A 20,129-nucleotide genomic window follows, 5' to 3' on the forward strand; every position below is an offset into this window, starting at 1 on the left:
CCATAGATGGACTTGCCACCAGTGCCATTATGGTGTGTGAAGTCACCACCCTGACACATAAACCCTGGAATAATTCTGTGAAAGCAGGAACCCTTATAACCAAATCCTTTCTCTCCAGTGCTCAGAGCACGAAAATTTTCTGCTGCTTTGGAATCTTGTCTGCAAACAGCTCGAAGGAGACGCGGCCCAAGGGCTCGCCGTCGACGGCAATGTCGAAGAACACGGTAGGGTTGACCATGGCTAGTAGTACAAGAATTTCCTCGGCGGCAGCGTCTGCAAAGCCTTGTGTGCTGAACTTTCTAAGACCCTGAGACACAGTTCTTTTGATGGCGGCACGGTTTTGCCTCCCACTTGCGAGGTGCGAGGGTTCCAGCGGCTTCATATCTTCACTCACACTTGACATGGTTGCGTTTTTTTCATTTCAGCCACACTGATGGATGTGTACTGGTTTCTCATGTTTTAATTTGCATTTCCCTGATGACTAATCATAGTGACTGTTCCTGCATCTCCTTTTTTTTTTGTTGTTGCCCAGGCTGGAGTGCAATGGCACAATCTTGGCTCACTGCAACCTCTGCCCCCTTGTTCAAGCGATTCTCCTGCCTCAGCCTCCCAAGTAGCTGGGATTACAAGCACGCGCCACCACACCTGGCCAATTTTCGTATTTTTAGTAGAGATGGGGTTTCACCATGTTGGCCTGGCTGGTCTTGAACTCCTGACTTCAAGTGATCCACTCGCCTCAGCCTCCCACAAGTGCAGGGATTACAGGTGTGTGCCACCGCGCCCGGCCTGCATTTCCTATTGTGAAATGTTTCACCCTCTGCCCAGCTTCTTATGCTCTTTCTGTTTGGTTATCAACAGGCAGAATTCTTTTGCTCTATCTGCTTGATTATCAACAAGCAGAGTTCTTTTTAAGTTTCAGACAGAAGTCATGTTGTGTGTATGTACTGCTAATACTGCGTCCCCCATCGGTGCCTTTTCATGTTTCTAACAGTGCCCTCTGATGAGCGCAAGTGTTTTGTTTACATAACATACATTTATCAATTTACCTTTTTTTATGCCAGTGTTTTTCTGTGTTCTACCCCAAGGTCCTGCATCCTGCCGAAAAGAATCTTTGTGTACTCCAAGGCCCTGAAGAGATTCAACTTAATAATAACTGTTTTATAGTTTTTATTTTTTTAAGACAGGGTATCACTCTGTCATTCAGGCTGGAGTGGTACAATCATGGCTCACTGTGACCTCGACCTCCCGGACTCATGGGATCCTCCCATTTCAGCCTCCCCAGAAGCTGGGATTACAGGCATGGACCACTCACTATGCCCAGCTAATTCTTTTCTTAATATATTTTTTTGTACAGACGAGGCTTCACTGTGTTGTGTAGGCTGCTCTCGAACTTCTGGGCTCCAGTGTCCTCCAGCTTTGGCCTCCCAGAGTGTTAGGATGACAGTTGAGACATCGTGCCCAGCCTGCTTCATAGTTTTACCTTTTACCATTAGGCCTATGAGCCATCCTGAGCTGATCTTTGTGTCTGATGTATACATGTCTGTCATCCCAGCACTTTGGGAGGCCGAGGTGGGTGGATCACCTGAGGTCAGGAGTTCGTGACCAGTCTGATCAACATAGTGAAACCCCATCTCTACTGAAAATATAAAAATTAGCCAGGCATGGTGGCGCACACCTGTAGTCCCAGCTACTCGGGAGGCTGAGGCATGAGTATCACTTGAACCCAGGAGGTGGAGGTTGCAGTAAGCCGAGATCACGCCATTGCACTGCAGCCTGGCTGACAGGGTAACCGTCTCAAAACAAAACAAAACAAAACCACCCATGAGGGCTGGGTGTGGTGGCTCATGCCTATAATCCCAGCACTTTGGGAGGCCGAGGTAGGCAGATCACTTGAGGTCAAGAGTTCGAGACCAGCCTGGCCAACATGGAGAAACCGTCTCCACTAAAACTAAAAAAATTAGCTGGGTGTGGTGGCGGCCACCTGTAATTCCACCTACTTACGAGGGTGAGGCAGGAGAATCGCTTGAACCCGGGAGGTAGAGGCTGCAGTGAGCTGAGATCACGCTACTGCATTCCAGCCTGGGCGACAGAACGAGACTGTCTCAAAACAAACAACCCATGAAAAAATGCCTAACATCACTAATCATCAGAGATGCAAATTAAAACCACAGTGAGATACCATCTTACACCAGTCAGAACTGCCTATTATAAAAGAGTTGGCTGGACATGGTAGCTTACCCCTGCAATCTCAGCACTGAGGCGGGAGAATCACTTGAGCCCAAGAGTTCAAGACCAGCCTGGGGAATATAGTGAGACCTCATCTCTACAACAAATTTAAAAAATCAGCCAGGCATGGTGGCACATGCTTGTAGTCCCAGCTGCTCAGAAGCCTGAGGTGGGAGGATTGTTTGAGCCTGGGGAGGTCAAGGTGAGACTGACCTCAAGTGCCACTGCACTCCAGCCTGGGAAACAGAGTGAGACTCTATCTCAAAAAAAAAAAAAAAAAAGATGGGGTCTTGCCATGTTGCCCAGGCTGGTCTCAAACTCCTAGGCTCAAGTGATCTTCCTGCCTTGGCTCCCAAAGTGCTGAGATTACAGGTGTAAGCCACTGCACCTGACCTTTTCTTTTTTTTCTCCTTTTTTGTTTGAGAGAGGGTCTCACTCTGTCACCCAAGCTGAAGTGCAGTGGCACTTGAGGTCAGTCTCACTATCTTAGTTCACTGCAACCTACGCTTCACGGGTTCAAGCGATTCTCCAACCTCAGCCTCTCAAGTGGCTGGGATCACAGGCGCTCGCCACCATGCCCAGCTAATTTTTGTGTTTTTACTAAGAGATGGGGTTTCACCATGTTGGCCAGGATGGTCTCAATCCCTTGACCTCGTGATCCACCTGCCTCAGCCTCCCAAAGTGTTGGGATTACAGGTGTGAGCCACCGCGCCCAGCCAACCCCATCTCTTAAAAAAAAAGAAAAAAAGAAAAAGAAGAAAAAAAACAGAAACATTAGTTGGGTGTAGTGGCTTATGCTTATAGTCCTAGCTACTCAGAAAGCTGAAGCAGGAGGATCGTTTGAGCCCAGGAATTGAAGGCTGCAGTGAGTGATGATCACTCCACTGCACTCCAGCCTGGGCAACAGAGTGAAACCCTGTCTCTAAAAGGAAACAAAAAAGAAGAAAAGAAGACTCTGGTGTCATTGTTAGAATCGCATAAAAGGGTTGGGTGCAGTGACTCCCAGGTATAATCTCACGGCTTTGGGAGACTGAGGTGTAAGGAATGCTTGAGGCCAGAAAGTTTGAGACCAGTCCGGGCAACACAGTGAGCCCTCATTGATACAAAAAAATAAAAAATTTTTGCAGCCATGAAAAGGAACGAAATCATGTCCTTTGCAGCAACTGGATGCAGTTGAAGGCCATTATTTGAAGCAAATTAATGCAGGAACAGCAAACCAAATACCACATGTTTTCATTTATAAGTGGGAGCTACATGTGGGTACTCATGTGCATAAAGATGGCAACGCCACGTGTGGTGGCGCACATCTGTAATCCCAGCTACTCGGGAGGCTGAGGGAGGGGAATTGCTTCAAGCCAGGAGGAAGAGGTTGCAGTGAGCCAAGATTGCGCCGCTGCACTCCAGCCTGGGAGACAGAGTGAGGCTCCATCTCAAAAACAAGAAAAAAAAAGGCTGAAAAATCTAGTAGGTACTATGTTTAGTACCTGGGTGATGGGATCAATCATACCCAAACCTCAGCATCAGGCAATACACCCAGGTGACGAACCTGCACATGTACCCTGTGAACCTAAAATAAAAGTTAAAATTATTTTTAAGAAACAAACAAAAAACAACAAAACCCCCTTAGCTGGGGGTGGTGGTGTGAGCCTGTGTCCCAGTTACTCAGAAGGCTGAAGCAGAAAGATCACTTGAGCCTGGAGTCTGAGGCTGCAGTGAGCCATGATTGCGCCACTGCACTCCAGCCTGAGCAACAGAGTGAGACTCTGTCTCTACAAAAATAAACATAATAAAGAATTGTATGAAAAGAAAACCTTGGCTGGGCGTGGTGGCTCACGCCTGTAATCCCAGCAGCACTTTGGGAGGCAGAGGCGGGCAGATCACAAGGTCAGGAGTTTGAGATCAGCCTGGCCAACATGGTGGAACCCTGTCTCTACTAAGAATACAAAAATTAGCCTGGCGTGGTGCCGCCCGTAGTCCCAGCTACTCGGGAGGCTGAGGCAGGAGAATCGCTTAAACCCAGGAGGTGGAGGTTGCAGTGAGGCGAGATCATGCCACTGCACTCCAGCCTGGGCGACAAGAGCCAAACTCTGTCTCAAAAAAAAAAAAGAGAAAATGGTATAAAGGTGTTTGATATGTATTTTGAAGGCTCTGTTAACAGAGGGATTCTAGTGTTTGTCCAAGGCTGTAGCAGCTGTCGGGCACTTTGGTATTCTCAGCTGGATAGACTCAGGGCAGGCACTCGGGCTGCACAGGGCACCACGATGCGTGAGGAGTCCCTGCAGCAATGCTGACAGAAGGTTCTCGCGGGTGGAGAATTGTTCAGGACTTGGTGACTGAGGGTCCTGAAGAAACGCAATGCCTGCAGTTCATTCTGTAGTGTCCACCAGGAAGAACACGCATGCTGTAGGCTTCTCCTCCTTACAGCTTTAAGCACTAAAGGGAAATTCTCAAGGAGACCAAAAGGTCCTGCGCTTCTGGCACTTCCACAAAGTTTCTGATTCTCTTAAGACAATGATGCTGAAAGTGCTCCTCGGATGCCTGGAGATTAGTATCTCTGATGTATAGATTTATAAAATTTACAGGGCTGTGTACCTAAGATGCATGGCCTGGACAACATGTATGTTACATCACTGGAAACTGCCACATGCCTGGCAGGGAGGTCGAGTCTCTAGCCTCATTGCCCACAGCAGCTGCCAGGATGCAGCTGGGGTACAGAATCCAGGGCACGACAGGCAGTGGGGAGCTGTGCAGAGTAGACTGCTCTCCAGCCCCAGCCACGGGGTACCAGGGCAGGGGGTGAGGGTACTCACTGCACAGCTGCTCGATGGTGGCCCACTGCTCAGACCTCTTCCATGTCTGGGCGAGCTCCTCATTTCTGGTCCGCACAGCCTCCAGCAGTAAGCTGATGCTGTCCTACAAGAAGCCAAAAGGAAGGTTCCACTTTGCTGTGCCTGAGGTGAGCAGCTTCCTGCTGGAACAGGTTTCTTTTTCCCCAACACTAAGACATATTCCCGAGGACATTTTAAAAATCTTGCAGGATATCACTATAAAATGTAAACTGCCACAACTTACATCTACAAACTCAAGTGCTAAATTGAACTAGAATTTAAATTCTTCCCCAATAGGCCCAAGCAGGCATCTGTGCCTCTGCCATGCACTGACAGTGCTCAACAGCCCAGACGATAGGAGCTCATGCCTCTTGTCCTGGAGGCTGGGATGGAGGATGGAACCCTAGCTGTGAGACGTGTCCTCCTCCCTTACATTTCATCCCCCTGCCTCTTTCTCTTCTCCATCGTGCCTAGAAAAATGCACTCTCTATCCTAGTCTTCTGGGTCAAAGTGCAGGGGATTAATGCATTAAGGATGGGCACGGTGGCTCACGCCTGTAATCCCAACACTGGGAGGCGGAGGCGGACGGATCACGAGGTCAGGAGTTTGAGACCAGCCTGGCAAACATGGTGAAACCTCGTCTCTACTAAAAATACAAAAATTAGATGGGTGTGGTTGTGGGCACCCGTAATCCCAGCTACTCAGGAGGCTGAGGCAGGAGAATCGCTTGAACCCGAGAGGCAGAGGTTGCAGTGAGCCAAGATTGCGCCAATGCACTCCGGTCTGGGCAACAGAGCAAGACTCTGTCTTAAAAAAAAAAAAAATCGGCCAGGCACGGTGGCTCAAGCCTGTAATCCCAGCACTTTGGGAGACCAAGACGGGTGGATCACGAGGTCAGGAGATCGAGACCATCCTGGCTAACACAGTGAAACCCCGTCTCTACTAAAAAATACAAAAAACTAGCCGGGCGAGGTGGCAGGTGCCTGTGGTCCCAGCTACTCGGGAGGCTGACGCAGGAGAATGGCGGGAACCCGGGAGGCGGAGCTTGCAGTGAGCTGAGATCCGGCCACTGCACTCCAGCCCGGGCGACAGAGTGAAATTCCGTCTCAAAAAAAAAAAAAAATCATATATGAGAAACGGATAAAGACTTCAGGAGCTCTCAGTACCTCCAGAGAATGTCTTCCAACAGATGACTGCAAAAATAGTGCAGTATACTAGCAAGGTGGCTCTGGTGTAGAGGGAGCCTCGCCTTTCACCACCTGTCCAGACAGATGGGCAGCAGCTGAACCTGGGAGCAGGAGGTGCAGCTCCCTGGGCTGACTAGAGAAGGCACAGGCAGGGAAGAGGCACACGGTGCCTGATGTCAAATACCCGAGTGAGTGGTTTTGAGACAAAATACAGACACAAAATAAACTAGCAGGATACAAGAACAGCTATAGGCTTCCTGACAGAGAAAGGCTGGGGGAGGAGGAGCCTCTCCATTCTGCCTCCTTCAGGGAAAGGTCCTGAGTCAGTGGCGGAGCAGCTCAGAAAGAATTTGCTCCTTTCTCTTTGGCATTTCCTGTCGGCTTAAACAGTGAAGAAAAAGCCAAAGTTGGACCCCCACACATGGCACATGCAAGAACCTCCTGGGGGCTGCTGCCCACTGGCCCCCGACTACCCAGAGCAGCCGCTTCTGCAAAGCACTCGCCCTCTTCTCCCCCAACGGTGCCTCTTAAAAATGCCAACTGTGCAGCTGTGAGCTTGGGGTCTGGAAGGTGGCCAAGCCTTCTGGGCCAAGGCAATAAAACCAGAGTTGATTGGGGAGGAGGGGAGATACGAGTCAAAAGCAGAGGCTGTGACTCGGAAACTGTTAGAACAGAAATTTTTTAAACTGTCTAACTCTAATGCTGGAGGCAGAGCTAAATCACCTCTGCTTCCCATCCGACTGTAACAGATGAAACCGTACTTCCTCACAGAGGTGCAGACACTCCATGAAAACGCTAAAGGTGAAAAAATTCATCTTTCTATCCAACAGCTTCTTGTGAAAAGCTGCTGCCTACACTCTGCCCACAGGACAAATGGGGGGACAATATGTGACCCCAAGCTTTGACCCAGTTTCCCAGTCCCACTCTGGTCTGTGAGGAAAGAAAGCAAGACACAGGCATCTCCTGGCGGGCAAAGCCCACTTGCTAAGGCAGACACCACACTTGGGCACGCACCTGCAGAGGCATAACTTCATTGGTGACCAGGAACAGCAGGAGGTGGAAATCTGAGATGGTATCCAAAAACACAGATGAGGTATTCTGGGACAAATAGGTGGCCAAGCTATGGAAGTCCTAGGGGGACAGGAATAAACATGAATGTTCCATACAGTTCCCCAGTGCCAGACCCCAAAACAGAGCCGTTTCCTACTAAGATGCAACTCAATACACTGAATGCTGAGAGGCACCTCTCCCTCTGCCTCTGCAACCACAAACAGGGTCCAAGAAAGAGCAGCAGGCAGCTGCAAAGCAAGCTCTTGCCCTCTTCTCCCAGGAAGATGCTCTCAGCACACCTGACTACCCAGATGTGCAAGAAGACACACTTCTAAAGCTGACTCAGACTGGCCAGGTATGGAGGCTAACGCTGTAATTCCAGCACTTTGGGAGGCAGAGGCAGGCAGGTGGTCATGAGTTCAAGACCAGCCTGGCCAATATGGTGAAACCCCGTCTCTACTAAAAATATAAAAAAAAATTAGCCAGGCTTGGTGGTGCGTGCCTATAATCCCAGCTACTTGGGAGGCTGAAGCAGAAGAATCGCTTGAACCCGGAAAGTGGAGGTTGTAGTGATCCAAGATCGCACCACTGCACTCTAGCCTGGGTGATACAGTGAGACTCTGTCTCGAAAAAAAAAAAAAAGGTGACTCAGACAGAGACACAGTCAAACAGATGGAAATGCACCCTGGCCCCCAGGTGAAGAGTGGGCTGTGGGAGGGGCCTGGAGCCCCCTTCAGGGCAGGGAGATGCATCTGGCTTTTCCTGTCGAGCTGTATTCTCCATATAGGGTGGCAAGAGGGAGGAATGTGCAGGGCAGCCGTGATGCAGCACAGAGATCTTCAGCAGAACCAAACACAGAGCTTCAAGAGTGCACCCTAATAATTGGCTTTGTGCCTCTACGAGCACCCCAAGTTCCCTGGGCGGATGGGCACTGAGGGGACCAAAGCACAGAAGCTTTGTCAGCCACTGAAGAAAACCTCATTATAGACACTCTTTGACCACCTTCTGAAATGTCTGTTAGCAAGTTATGATTTAAGAACAACCGTGTATACACAGCCTGTCTACACAGTATGCAGAAGGCATGACAGCACGTCGGACCTGGCCTGATCTGCCGGTGAGAGCAGAGGCCAACACATGAGCCACGCTAAACAGCAGATCAACACTACACATGGGAAAGCCGAGGCCAGGACAAGACGGGCGACACAGCCCCAAGGTGCCTGAGAAGGGCAGCAGGTGACCAGGCAGGGGCCAGGCCAAACCAACAGTGGCGAGGCTGCTGGCAGAAGACACAAAGTGACACATTTGGGAAAATTACGAGGTCCACTGAGGATGGGACCAGTCTGAGGACGTCAGGGGCTTAGCCTTTGTGGCTGTCCATCACTCAGCCACGGGAAGGGCGTCCACCTGACCAACAGTGCCCCACAGCAGGCCCCAGCTGACCTGTCACGAGAATGCATCGGAAGCGTTTGAAAGCTTGATGTTTTCTGGAAAAACAATACTGACACTAGATAAGCAATCAGCAGTTACCTTAAATTGTGTTTCTAAAGACAAAGAGCTCACCTGTGTCTCACCCAATACATCCCGGTTTTCAATAGGAAATGGATTTTGCGAAATAGAAAAAGTGTAAACTGGATCCTTGGGGAAAGTTGTTGTGATCTAATGAAGAAAAACATAAACCCATGATAAATTAGGCTGAAAATGGTGTGGCCAACTCCCAGCCAGCCCAAAGCATCTCCCAGAGCCCGAGTTAACGACTCCCAGCAATTCTGAGAGAGTTCTAAAAGCTCTCCGTTGAAGGGAACCGTTATCTATTAGTGTCATCTCTAAACAAACACTTTGAAACTCCGCCATCTTGGAGGCAAACTACACCATATCCGGGCAGCCTCTGGCCTGTGCACTGGCCTCGACATCCTACAGAAAGGGCACTGGGACTCCCCCCGCGGCACAGCTTCCCTTCACGCACGTTCTCTCCCTCTGCTATGGAGGAACTAAAGGCTGGTTTGACCCCTTGTCCAGGTGACAAGAAGGGAATGGAAGGGGCCAGAAGGCTGTCAGGAGCTGACTTTGCTCAAGAGAAATTCGTGTCCTTGGATTTGGAGGGCACATGAGGAAATCAGCCAGCTTTCAAGAAACAAAGCACCCTCCAGCAGCTTGCTAAGCCCCTTCTGAACGCTGGGAGCCACTCCATGGAGCTGTGGGCTTTTCCAGGCAGGCGTGAATACAAGGCCCTTGAAGAACACAGGGTTCAGCTCTCCTCTCTCCGTCACAGCTGATACCCAAAGGCCAGCTAAGTACTTCACTGGCTCAGACAGGCCTTAATGACAACAGAGGGCATTTTGCACCTAACATATAATCAATAGAAGCTACAGGGACAGTGGTTAAATGTGCAAGAATCAATAGAAATACAACTTTTATTCTTCATGACAGACACCCCTCCCCAAAGAAGCACCCGAGCTGAGCTGATGCTGCTTTTCTCTGCAACAGAACAGCAGCCGCCGAGGTCACACCTCTTCCAGATTTAGGGGAACTATTCTGGTTCCTTTGGGACTGTTTCTAAAGAATGAGTGTGGTTCTGGTCTGCTTTCTGCATCAGCAAAGGCGGTGAGTTGTTGAGCTGGCTGGCCCAGGATTTGCTGTGCCAGCACGAGCCGCTCTGGAAGGACAGCTGAGCCACCGGCAGCATGTCTGGCCTGAGCTGGCCCTTCATGGGCAAGCGGTGGGGTGGGGCACGAAGACTCGGGCCGCAGGGCCACATGTCGGCTACATGGCCTCATCAGTTAGGGATCCTGGGCCTCACTTTACTCTTCCTCGAGATGAAGATGATCAGAGTACTCGCCTCCTGGGTGCCCAGCACGGGGCTGGTACACATAGTGTTGGTACACACAGTGCTGGGTACCAGGTGAAGACAGGGGAGGTGCTGACCTCCTGCAGAGACAAAAGCCTGGCCCACTCAGGCGTCTCCTTTGGGAAGGCCTAGAAATGGCAAGGGCGGCACCCCCAGAACACGTGTTAGTGAGCGACCTAGTGGGACCGACAGAGGGTCTTGCTGGCCTTGTAACTGGCCCTTGGAGGGTAACAGAACCGAAGTCCACAGAGCCCATCCCAGATGTCCCAGGCAGGGCATCAGTTCCCATCTTACACACTGAAGCCATTTCCCTACCCTACCCATCGTCTATCAGCCAGATGATGCCCCCAGAACCCACAAAGAAGCCCCAGGAACAGTGGCTGGTGCCTTTTCCTGCCTGCCCAGCCATCCCATCCCAAGGTTTAAGAACCCTGGCCCAGGCCAGCGCTTGTGACCCAGGGCTGGGCATGGAGCTTGACACCCCTCTCTGGGCGCCTGCTCTCAAGGACTCCCCATGCCTCACTTCCACAGGGTCAAGGAGTTTGGGCATCACAGAGCAAAATGCGCTCCCACAAACAAGAACTTCTGAAAAACTGCACTAAGGCAAAAACTTAACTTCCTTTATAAAAGAAGAGGAAAGGGGTGGGGAGGTTGCTCGGGGTGGAAGACCTGAGAAAGCTGGTTTTAAATCATGCCAGCTCCTCCTGGGTGTATGCTCCATCAATCTGTTTTCATCTTAATTACACCCCAGGTAGTCTAAAAACCAGATGCCTCCACGGCCTATGTAATAAATATGTTCTCGGGAGCTGTCAGTTGGAATGGTGCATCGATGGGTTTGGCTCGTGGGGACCTGCTGCTCTGAATGCAATGATATTTTACTGCCTGAATCACATGCCCATTCGAGTTCAAATGCAGCCTGAATAGATCCTGGCACGGCAGCAGCATAGCAAATGAGCTGCCTCCCGTCCACTCTAGACAGAGCTCTGGTGGGGCTGATGCACTGGCTGCTGCAAAGACTCATCCTGACATCCTTGCTGCCCTGTGGCCAATGGCACAGCCGTATCTCCATGACCATAAAATGCCTCCAGAAAGGAGCTGAGACACAGGGAAAATGTGGAAGAGCCAGGGGCATTTGTGGCTCCTGGAATTCCACCCAGTAAACCACGCTGATCCCTCACTCAAGAACACTGAGTCACAGGTGCGTCCCCTGGGGCCCACCCTGGACCAAGTGGCCCAGATGCACTGTGGGCTGTGGCAGCTGTGCTGGGGCCAGGGCAGCACCTGCACATGCAGGACAGCTGACAGCCACACACCAAGCACAGCACATCTGGACAAGCCTGCTTGATGCTCTGGTGACTGGAGACCCAAGCAATGGCGGTTCGCTGCCTTCCAGAGGCTCCCTAGCCGGGGGTCGGTGGTCCTTTGTACTTTAGTATGGAGACAGTTAACCCCTAGGTTGATGTGAAGGAAATAAAAACCTGAAACTAAAACAAAAAGCCATTAAAGCTGTGAGCACTTCAGCAACACCGCACGCTCAGTGACTCTACAACCACTCCTGGGTGCCTGTTATGGGGTGGGCACAGCACAAGGCAGAGGGCGCCTTAAATCGCAGCCTCCTCCCTTGAGCAGCCACCACCCAGCAGTCCCACCTCCAAGGCGCCCGATGGGTCTGTCTGCCCAGGCTGTGCATGGGGGGCACTCACGTCTATGATGAGATACTCCACAGGCAGGGGCCGGGCCAGCTGGGTGATCTCGTTGCCAAACTTGTCTACGTCCTGCAATAGTCAGAGGGGAACAGCAGTGAGCAAAGGCGATCAGTGGTAATCATTTTCCTTTCGCATGCTTGTCTCACCTTTTATTTTTATTTATTCATTTTTTGAGACAGAGTCTTGCTCCATCTCCCAGGCTGGAGTGCAGTGGCGCAATCTCCACTCACCGCAAGCTCTGCCTCCCAGGTTCACACCATTCTCCTGCCTCAGCCTCCCAAGTAGCTGGGACTACAGGCGCCCGCCACCACACCCGGCTAATTTTTTTTGTATTTTTTAGTAGAGACAGGGTTTCACCGTGTTTGCCGGGATGGTCTCAATCTCCTGAACTCGTGATCTGCCCGCCTCAGCCTCCCAAAGTGCTGGGATTACAGGTCTGAGTCACCGTGCCCGGCCTTCACTTTTTAAATTACTACAAATCTTATTGAAGTGTATGGATAGCACAAAGGAAAACGTGCATATTTTTGCAGTGAAACCACCTTCCACCATTTCTTGGAGCTCCTTATTATAACCACAGCCTGAGAAAGCGGTCAAGCTCTCGGGCACTAGGACTCCCCACTGGGAGAGCACATCAAATGCCTCCCCTCTACCCATGGCGCTTGGCCTGGCACTCAGGCACGATCTGCGACAGGCAGAAGGGTCCGCATTCCCCTCAGGCTGGACCCGTGCCGTCTATCCTCCAAAAGCACATGAAGCCTCACAGTCTGAATGCTAACTCTTAGAATCTCACTCACACCTCTGAAAACCCGACTTTCCAGAAACCGAGTACTTGGACATGAATAAAGGCATGCACAAATGAGCGTACACACAAACACAAAGACACGGGAGCCCCACACCAATCTGTCAAAGTCTCAACTTGTTTTGCTTTGTCAGATGCACGGAACATAAAGTTTAATTATGGGGAAAAACGGCCAGCATATGTTCATTAATCATAAAATGACAATTAGATCTGATTTATGTCAAACATGCTGAGTTCAAACAGAGCTCCAGAAATAAATTCGTAAGAACCAAAGCTTTTCATTAAAGATTCTGCAAGAGGGGGTCATATTTTCTATCTAAATCATCACTTAACATTATATAAATCATTCATTAAGTCATACATAAATTATACATCCATAATTTCCAATTATAGGGCCTTACATAAAAGTTTACGTTTATTGGAGCTCTCAGACCCGAAATGATTGCCAAGCAAATCTCCCTGAGGTGTGCAGGGTTGATGGGAGGCCACCCCTAGCACAACCACACCTTCCTGTGGACGTCAGGGAGCCCCGCTGTCTTCTGAGACAATCATCGCAAGCTGTTCCCAAGTCAAACCAAGTCCATTATCCTAATGAGAAGCCCCAGGCCCCATGTGGCCCTTGGCCCTGCTCCTTGCTTGAAAATTAAGTTTCTGGCTGGTCTGAAGGTGGTGAGTTATCTCAGTTGACTGTTCACAGTCAGTGACATATCCAACTCCTTGTTCTATTCTCTCCCCCTTCCTCACTACTGTACTGGACTAGTCTTAAAAAATAATAAAAAAATTTTAAATTCAATGTCTGGCCTGAAATGTATCTCAGTCTCCATATCCTCACACCTTTACTCACAGCTAGAGAGCGACCAACAAGAACTTGCCTCTACCCTCCCAGAGAAAAATGGTCCAAATATATCCAACCAATCTTTCCAGGAGAGCAAGAGAACGAACCTGTACTCTATTTCCATTTCACATATTGCGCCCCACCCCATCAGAGGCTACGTTCCTGCAAATACACAGCTCTGCTCTGTTTGCCTGCCTTGAACACTGAAATGACTTTCCACTGACATGGGTGAGGGTCGTGTGTCCTCCTTCCACGCAACGAGGGGCTGCCACAGTAAGGACAGGCTTCCACATTCTGGGCTCTGCTGGCTGTGATGGGGACACTAAAGACATGGGGCCTACTGCATGAGTCCTGGGGGCCTCAAAAGAGGTGGTTTCTCAATGGAGATTTGGTAGGAGGCAAAAATCAAATCCAATCAAACTAAATCACCATTTCCAAAAATACACGCTTGCCCCTACAAGAAATACCCTGCAACAACTCACCCATAATTAGCCCATCTGGAATTCATCTTCAAATCTAATTAAGCTCTAATATGCAGAAACATTTTTCCAGCACCTGTTCACTTTAATCTCACCCTCTAGGGATTTTTCTTGTTAAACGCCCCTATCTCTTTTTTGTGTCATACTATTCTCTTTCAAACTTAACTATCCAACTGTACCTTTTCCAGTCCCAAAGAAAATAAAGGTGTTGTATCCCCCTTTCCTCCCTGGGGAAACAGGTAACTTCTACCTCTCCCCCAAGCCTTCACTCAGAGGTTTTCACCAGCCAATCCCTAGGCCTACACACCATTTTAAAAGGCAATTACTTTTTATGGCCCTCAGCAAATGTCAGTTGGAATGTGCTGGGAGGAGGATGTCTTAATTCTAAGTTTGGCAGCCGTCAAAGTGTCAGCAGCTTTATCTCCACCTGGAGTGAGGCACCAGGAGGTCAGAGGTTGTGGCCCCAACGCTTCACCACTCGCGCTAGAGGCCACTTCTGGAAGTACTGGCGCCAAGGTCTTGACACCAAGAGAAATCCAGGAATCGATGTCTTTGTTAGCTCAAAAGCATTGGGGATGCCTGGGGCACAGTGGCTCATGCCTGTAATCCCAGGGCTTTCGGAGGCCCAGGTGGGCAGATGGCTTGAGGTCAGGAGTCTGAGACAAGACTGGACAACATGGCGAAACTCCATCTCTACCAAAAATACAAAAATGAGCTCAGTGTGGTGGCACACTCCTGTAATCCCAGCTACTCAGGAAGCTGAGGCAGGAGAACGGCGTGAACCTGGGAGGTGGAGCTTGCAGTGAGCTGAGATTGTGGCCACCGCACTCCAGCCTGGGCCACAGAGCGAGACTCTGTCTCAAAAAAAAAAAGAAAAGAAAAAAGAAACCGGGTGTCTGAAAGCTTTGTTTTTCCGAGTTATCCCGAGGCGGTTCAGATCCTGCTATCATTTGTGCCCCTTCTTGCCAGTTCTTAGAAAAGCAACACATTCAGGATTTCATTTACCTTTTCTAAAGCAGGGTTGATGCCATTCAATCAATGGAATTCACTGTTGTCCTGGCACAAAGCCCTCATGCTTTTGCGTGCGTGTGTGTGTGTGTGTGTGTGTGTGTGTTTGGTTTGAGACAATCTTGTTCTGTCACCCAGGCTGGAGTGCAGTAGTGCGATCTCGGCTCACTGCAACCTCTGCCTCCAGGGTTCAAATGATTCTCGTGCCTCAGCCACCACGCCCTGCAATTTTTTGTATTTTTAGTCGAGACAAGGTTTCACCGTGTTAGCCAGGATGGTCTCGATCTCCTGATTTCGTGATCCACCCGCCTCGGCCTCCCAAAGTGCTGGGATTACAGGCATGAGCCACCACGCCTGGCTGACACTCAGTTTCTTAAAAGCACCACTGCTTAGAAAATAGCCCAGTCCATGTGCAACAACACAGCACCTGTCAGCTGCACACAGAACCGGCAGCTGGCATTTCTCGGGCCAGCTGTGTGCACAGAGCCACTTGGTCCTCACAACCACACCAGTCATAGGCACTACTGCTGTCCCTGACACACAGCAAGACAGGAAGGGTTACAAAGATGGGTGAACCTCCTAAAGCGATCGGCGAGGACAGTTGGACAGCTGCGTAGATACTGGGCCCCCCACACCATGTGTGCAGGCTCCCCACCTCCCAAGTCAGTGCTGGTGCTGCAGGGCCAGGACACACGCAGACCTCCCTCCTGCCTTTGGGGAACCTTGAAGTTGAGGCTCAGACCCCAACAGTGGTCTCACACTGAGTAAGACTCTCTCCACCTCCACCGCAAGGGACGATGCAAAATTTTCTCTTAGACTGGGAATATACTATAAGAAGTGATTCAGAATCTCTTCTCTTGGCAGTTTCTTAATTGATAAACTGTCCTGAAAAATGCTGGAAGCAAACACAATCTCCTATGGGTGAAAACGCTTACTTTAAAAAGTTGTGTGCTGCTGGGTCTTGTCCCAACAAATACAAAAGTGGGTTACGGGGCTATAGCGAACAGAGCGGTTTGGTAACAACAAAGGAGTACACTGCAGGTAAGTGGCAGAGGACAATGCCCAGAAGTAAGACACGAAGAGACACAGATACCTTGGTTTACAATGAACAGTGGGACTCGGTCAACCAGGCGAACATCTGGAGAAGCACAAAGCTAGATTCCTACCTGTACCAATATTATACATAAATGGATTATGGATCTCAAAGTAAAATTAAATCCTAAAAGCACGGAAAGAGTATGTAGGCAGATACATAGTTCTGGGGTAAAGAATTACACTTGGCTGGGGATGGGCGTGGTGGCTCAAGCCTGTAATCCCAGCACTTTGGGAGGCTGAGACGGGCGGATCACAAGGTCAGGAGATCAAGACCATCCTGGCTAACACAGTGAAACTCCGTCTCTACTAAAAAATAGAAAAAACTAGCCGGGCGAGGTGGCGGGCGCCTGTAGTCCCAGCTACTCAGGAGGCTAAGGCAGGAGAATGGCATAAACTTGGGAGGTGGAGCTTGCAATGAGCCGAGATCCAGCCACTGCACTCCAGCCTGGGTAACAGAGCGAGACTCCGTCTCAAAAAAAAAAAAACTGGTTTGCAACATACGACAAAGGGTTAATATACAAAGACCCCACGAATGAATGCCAAAAATGATGAATCACCTTATAAATACCTAAGCACACGAAGAGGCGACTCACAAAGAAAACAGTCAGTAAACACAGGAGACTCCCTGTGGCCAAAGAAGCACAGAGAGAGAGGTCCTGGGCCTGCTTGGTTCTTGCCAGCGTCACAGGCACGAGGGCAAGGTTGGTCTGAAGCACCACCCGCAAGTGTCCACCCTGACACCTTCCCGGAGGAAATGTGGGAGGACACAGTAAGCTTCAGCAACAAAATCCTAGTTCTGGGAATTCATCCCAAGCAATTTAAAGCATGCACTAAGAATGAGTTACAGGGTCCACCAAATGCTATTCACAGCACCAGATGCCAACAAACCCCATGGCCTGCTGAGTAAGCAATGCCTGGCCACAGCAACGGGCAGTGGGTTCCTCCGAGATGCCCTCTGGCCCCTCCACAGCCAGCTCCTTGAAGGAATGCTGTCCTTCTTGCTGCTTCTACGCCTCCTCGGCTCCCCATGGCACTCTGACCTGCCCCACCCCAGCACTGTGTGGCCCTCACCAGACTGCCTGTCCACACAGCTCTCCAGATAGAGGACCCCAGCACTGTCCCTTGGCACCAGGACATCACCCTCCCACCTCTCCCAGACCCTTCTCCTTGACCTCTTTAGAGCAGCAATCCTTGGAGTTGCTCAACACCCTCTTCTTTTCTCCCACTGAACCACAGCTTGGCTCATCTACTCCAGGTTAGCTCAACGCCCTCTTCTTTTCTCCCCCTGGACCACGGCTTGGCTCGTCTACTTCTGGGTTAATTTAGGCTTTCTCCGCAAATAGTCTAAAAAGGACATTATTGGCCTGTATCTCTTGCCTGAGTTTCCAGACTTGAGTCCTGGCAAATGTCTGTCCTGCTACATCTTCAAACTCCGCATGTTGGCACCTGGACTCACCATCCTCTCACACAGACCCATGGCTCTACTCTGGCACCAGTGGCAACTCTACTCCCCTAAACCAGGAACCTGGCTTGAGACTGTGCTCCTCTCTGCACGCCTGCCAGGCCTCCAAAGCTCTCAGTCCCAACACACCGTCCTCGTCCCCAAGGCCACAGGGAATTGACATGTGGCCTGGATTACCAACATCACCAGCTTCTCACTGGGCTTCCCAACTCCAAACCGTTCCCCATACGGCAGCACAGGATGGGTCTTCTACAGTGGGGACCTCCCCTGCCCACCCCATCCGGCTGTCAGTACCTGTCCACTGCCTCTCCTACCTGGATTTCAGCCCCACTCACTCCTCTAACCTTGCTGCCTTCTCCTGACTCAGGCTACTGGCATTCAATGCCTGGACTGTTGTAAAAGCTTCCTGCCTAGGCCAGGCGCGGTGGCTCAACCCTGTAATCCCAGCACTTTGGGAGGCCGAGACGGGCGGATCACGAGGTCAGGAGATCGAGACCATCCTGGCTAATACGGTGAAACCCCGTCTCTACTAAAAATACAAAAAACTAGCCGGGCGAGGTGGCGGGCGCCTGTAGTCCCAGCTACTCCGGAGGCTGAGGCAGGAGAACGGCGTAAACCCGGGAGGCGGAGCTTGCAGTGAGCTGAGATCCGGCCACTGCACTCCAGCCTGGGAGACAGAGCCAGACACCGTCTCAAAAAAAAAAAAAAAAAAAAAGCTTCCTGCCTCCAGACTACCCCTCCTGACACCTCCAGCAGGAACATTCCAGAACCCACTTTCCATATCTCTTTCCATGGCCTCCCACTGTCCACCACAAGTCACTCCAGCTAGACTGGCCCCCCCGGGTACATGCTGTGCTCTCCAGGTACATGGCTTCAGCAGATTCCACTCCACTTGGCTTCCTCTCACACATTCCAGTCTCAGTGCTATGAATGGCCACCTCGGCGGGCCCTGTTTCCCAACAAGACACCTCCACAGAGTCTGCAAGAAGAGGGACCAGGAGGGACCTGCTCACTATGGCGCCCCAGATCCTAGGCCTAACACCTGACCCACGGGAAGCGCTCAGCAGATAAATGGTGTGACTGGCCCGTTTTCTCACTGCTACAATGAACTGCCCAAGACTGGGTAATTTATAAAAGGGTTAATTGACTCACAGTTCAGCATGGCTGGGGAGGCCTCAGGAAACTCACAATCATGGCAGGAGGGGAAGGGGAAGCCAGGCACCTTCTTTACAAGGCGGCAGGAAGGAGAAGTGCCGAGCAAAGCGGGAAGAGCCCCTTATGAATCCAACAGATCTTGTGAGAATGCACGCACTGTCACTGAGAACAGGATGGGGGAAACCACCTCCAGGATTCAATTATCTCCACCTCATCTCTCCTTGACAGCTGGGGATGACAAGTCAAGATGAGGTTTGGCTGCAGACACAAAGCCGATCCGTATCACAAGGGGTGCTAGAGGCGTCCCTTTTCTTCTTACCAATCTACAAAATTTAATTTTTTCATAATAAACACACATTTCATTTCGTACTTAAAATGTTCCATCTTTATTTATTTAGAGACAGGGTCTCAACATGTTGCCCAGGCTGGAGTGTAGTGGTGCAATCAAAGCTCACTGCAGCCTCGAACTCCTGGGCTCAAGCAATCCTCCTGCCTCAGCCTCCTGAGTAGCTGGGGCCACAGGTGCACACAGCATAGACTGCACATATTACTGTTGAGTGCGGCGGCTCACGCCTGTAATTCTAGCACTTTGGAAGGCAAGGCAGGTAGATTACTTGAGGTCAAGAGTTTGAGACCAGCCTGGGCAACATGGCAAAACCCCTCTCTACCAGCCTAGGTGACACAGCGAGACTCCATCTCAAAAATAAGTAAAGAGGCTGGGTGCGGTGGCTCACGCCTGTGATCCCAGCACTTTGGGAGGCTGAGGCGGGCAGAACACGAGGTCAGGAGATCGAGACCATCCTGGCTAACACGGTGAAACCCTATCTCTACTAAAAATACAAAAAATTAGCCAGGAGTGGTGGCGGGCGCCTGTGGTCCCAGCTACTCGGGAGACTGAGGCAGGAGAATGGCGTGAACCCCAGAGGTGGAGCTTGTAGTGAGCTGAGAACTGCACTCCAGCCTGGGCGACAGAGCCAGACTCCGTCTCAAAAAAAAAAAAGAAACATGTCACATGAGGATGTATGAGGGTGTTAAACTGGCACTTTCTGTAATAACCAGGAAGAACCAAAGGCCATCAACACAACACCAATTAAATACATTCTGATTTGCCCATGTAGTCAATAAATGCATTCATTTATTCTCCACAATTACAAGTCTTTGAAGTTAAAAGAATAGAAAAGGAAACAACTCTACCAGATGCAAAGAGTAGTTATCACTAAATATGTTTTCTTCATGTTTCTCTGCAGGGGACAAGCGTTCCCTTTCACAAGAAAGGTGAAAGAGAAAAGCCCCACTTCCCGCCCCTGACTGCCCCAGAGACAAGTGTGGCTGGCTGGCTCCAGTCTCTTGGGAAGCTCCTGGTCCTCACAGGACTATGTTTACATCCATGCTTTCTTTCTTTTTTTTTTTTTTTGAGACGGAGTCTTGCTCTGCCGCCCAGGCTGGAGTACAGT

The 20,129-nt window shown here is 50.3% G+C and overlaps 1 protein-coding gene across 1 annotated transcript in view; it reads right to left on the reverse strand.

The window, feature by feature from the left end:
• NPLOC4 (nuclear protein localization 4 homolog (S. cerevisiae)) overlaps nucleotides 1-20,129 on the reverse strand; it is a 67,198-nt gene that overhangs the window by 4,351 nt on the left and 42,718 nt on the right. The window contains exons 10-13 of the mRNA XM_011933332.1: nucleotides 11,840-11,911; nucleotides 8,852-8,947; nucleotides 7,256-7,372; nucleotides 5,037-5,139 (exon numbers count right to left, since the gene is read on the reverse strand). Coding sequence (XP_011788722.1) covers nucleotides 5,037-5,139; nucleotides 7,256-7,372; nucleotides 8,852-8,947; nucleotides 11,840-11,911 — 388 coding nt within the window. The remainder of the gene's footprint in view (nucleotides 1-5,036; nucleotides 5,140-7,255; nucleotides 7,373-8,851; nucleotides 8,948-11,839; nucleotides 11,912-20,129) is intronic.

Source organism: Colobus angolensis, unplaced genomic scaffold (genome assembly GCF_000951035.1).
Source record: "Colobus angolensis palliatus isolate OR3802 unplaced genomic scaffold, Cang.pa_1.0 Scaffold1, whole genome shotgun sequence".
Lineage (NCBI taxonomy): Eukaryota > Metazoa > Chordata > Mammalia > Primates > Cercopithecidae > Colobus > Colobus angolensis.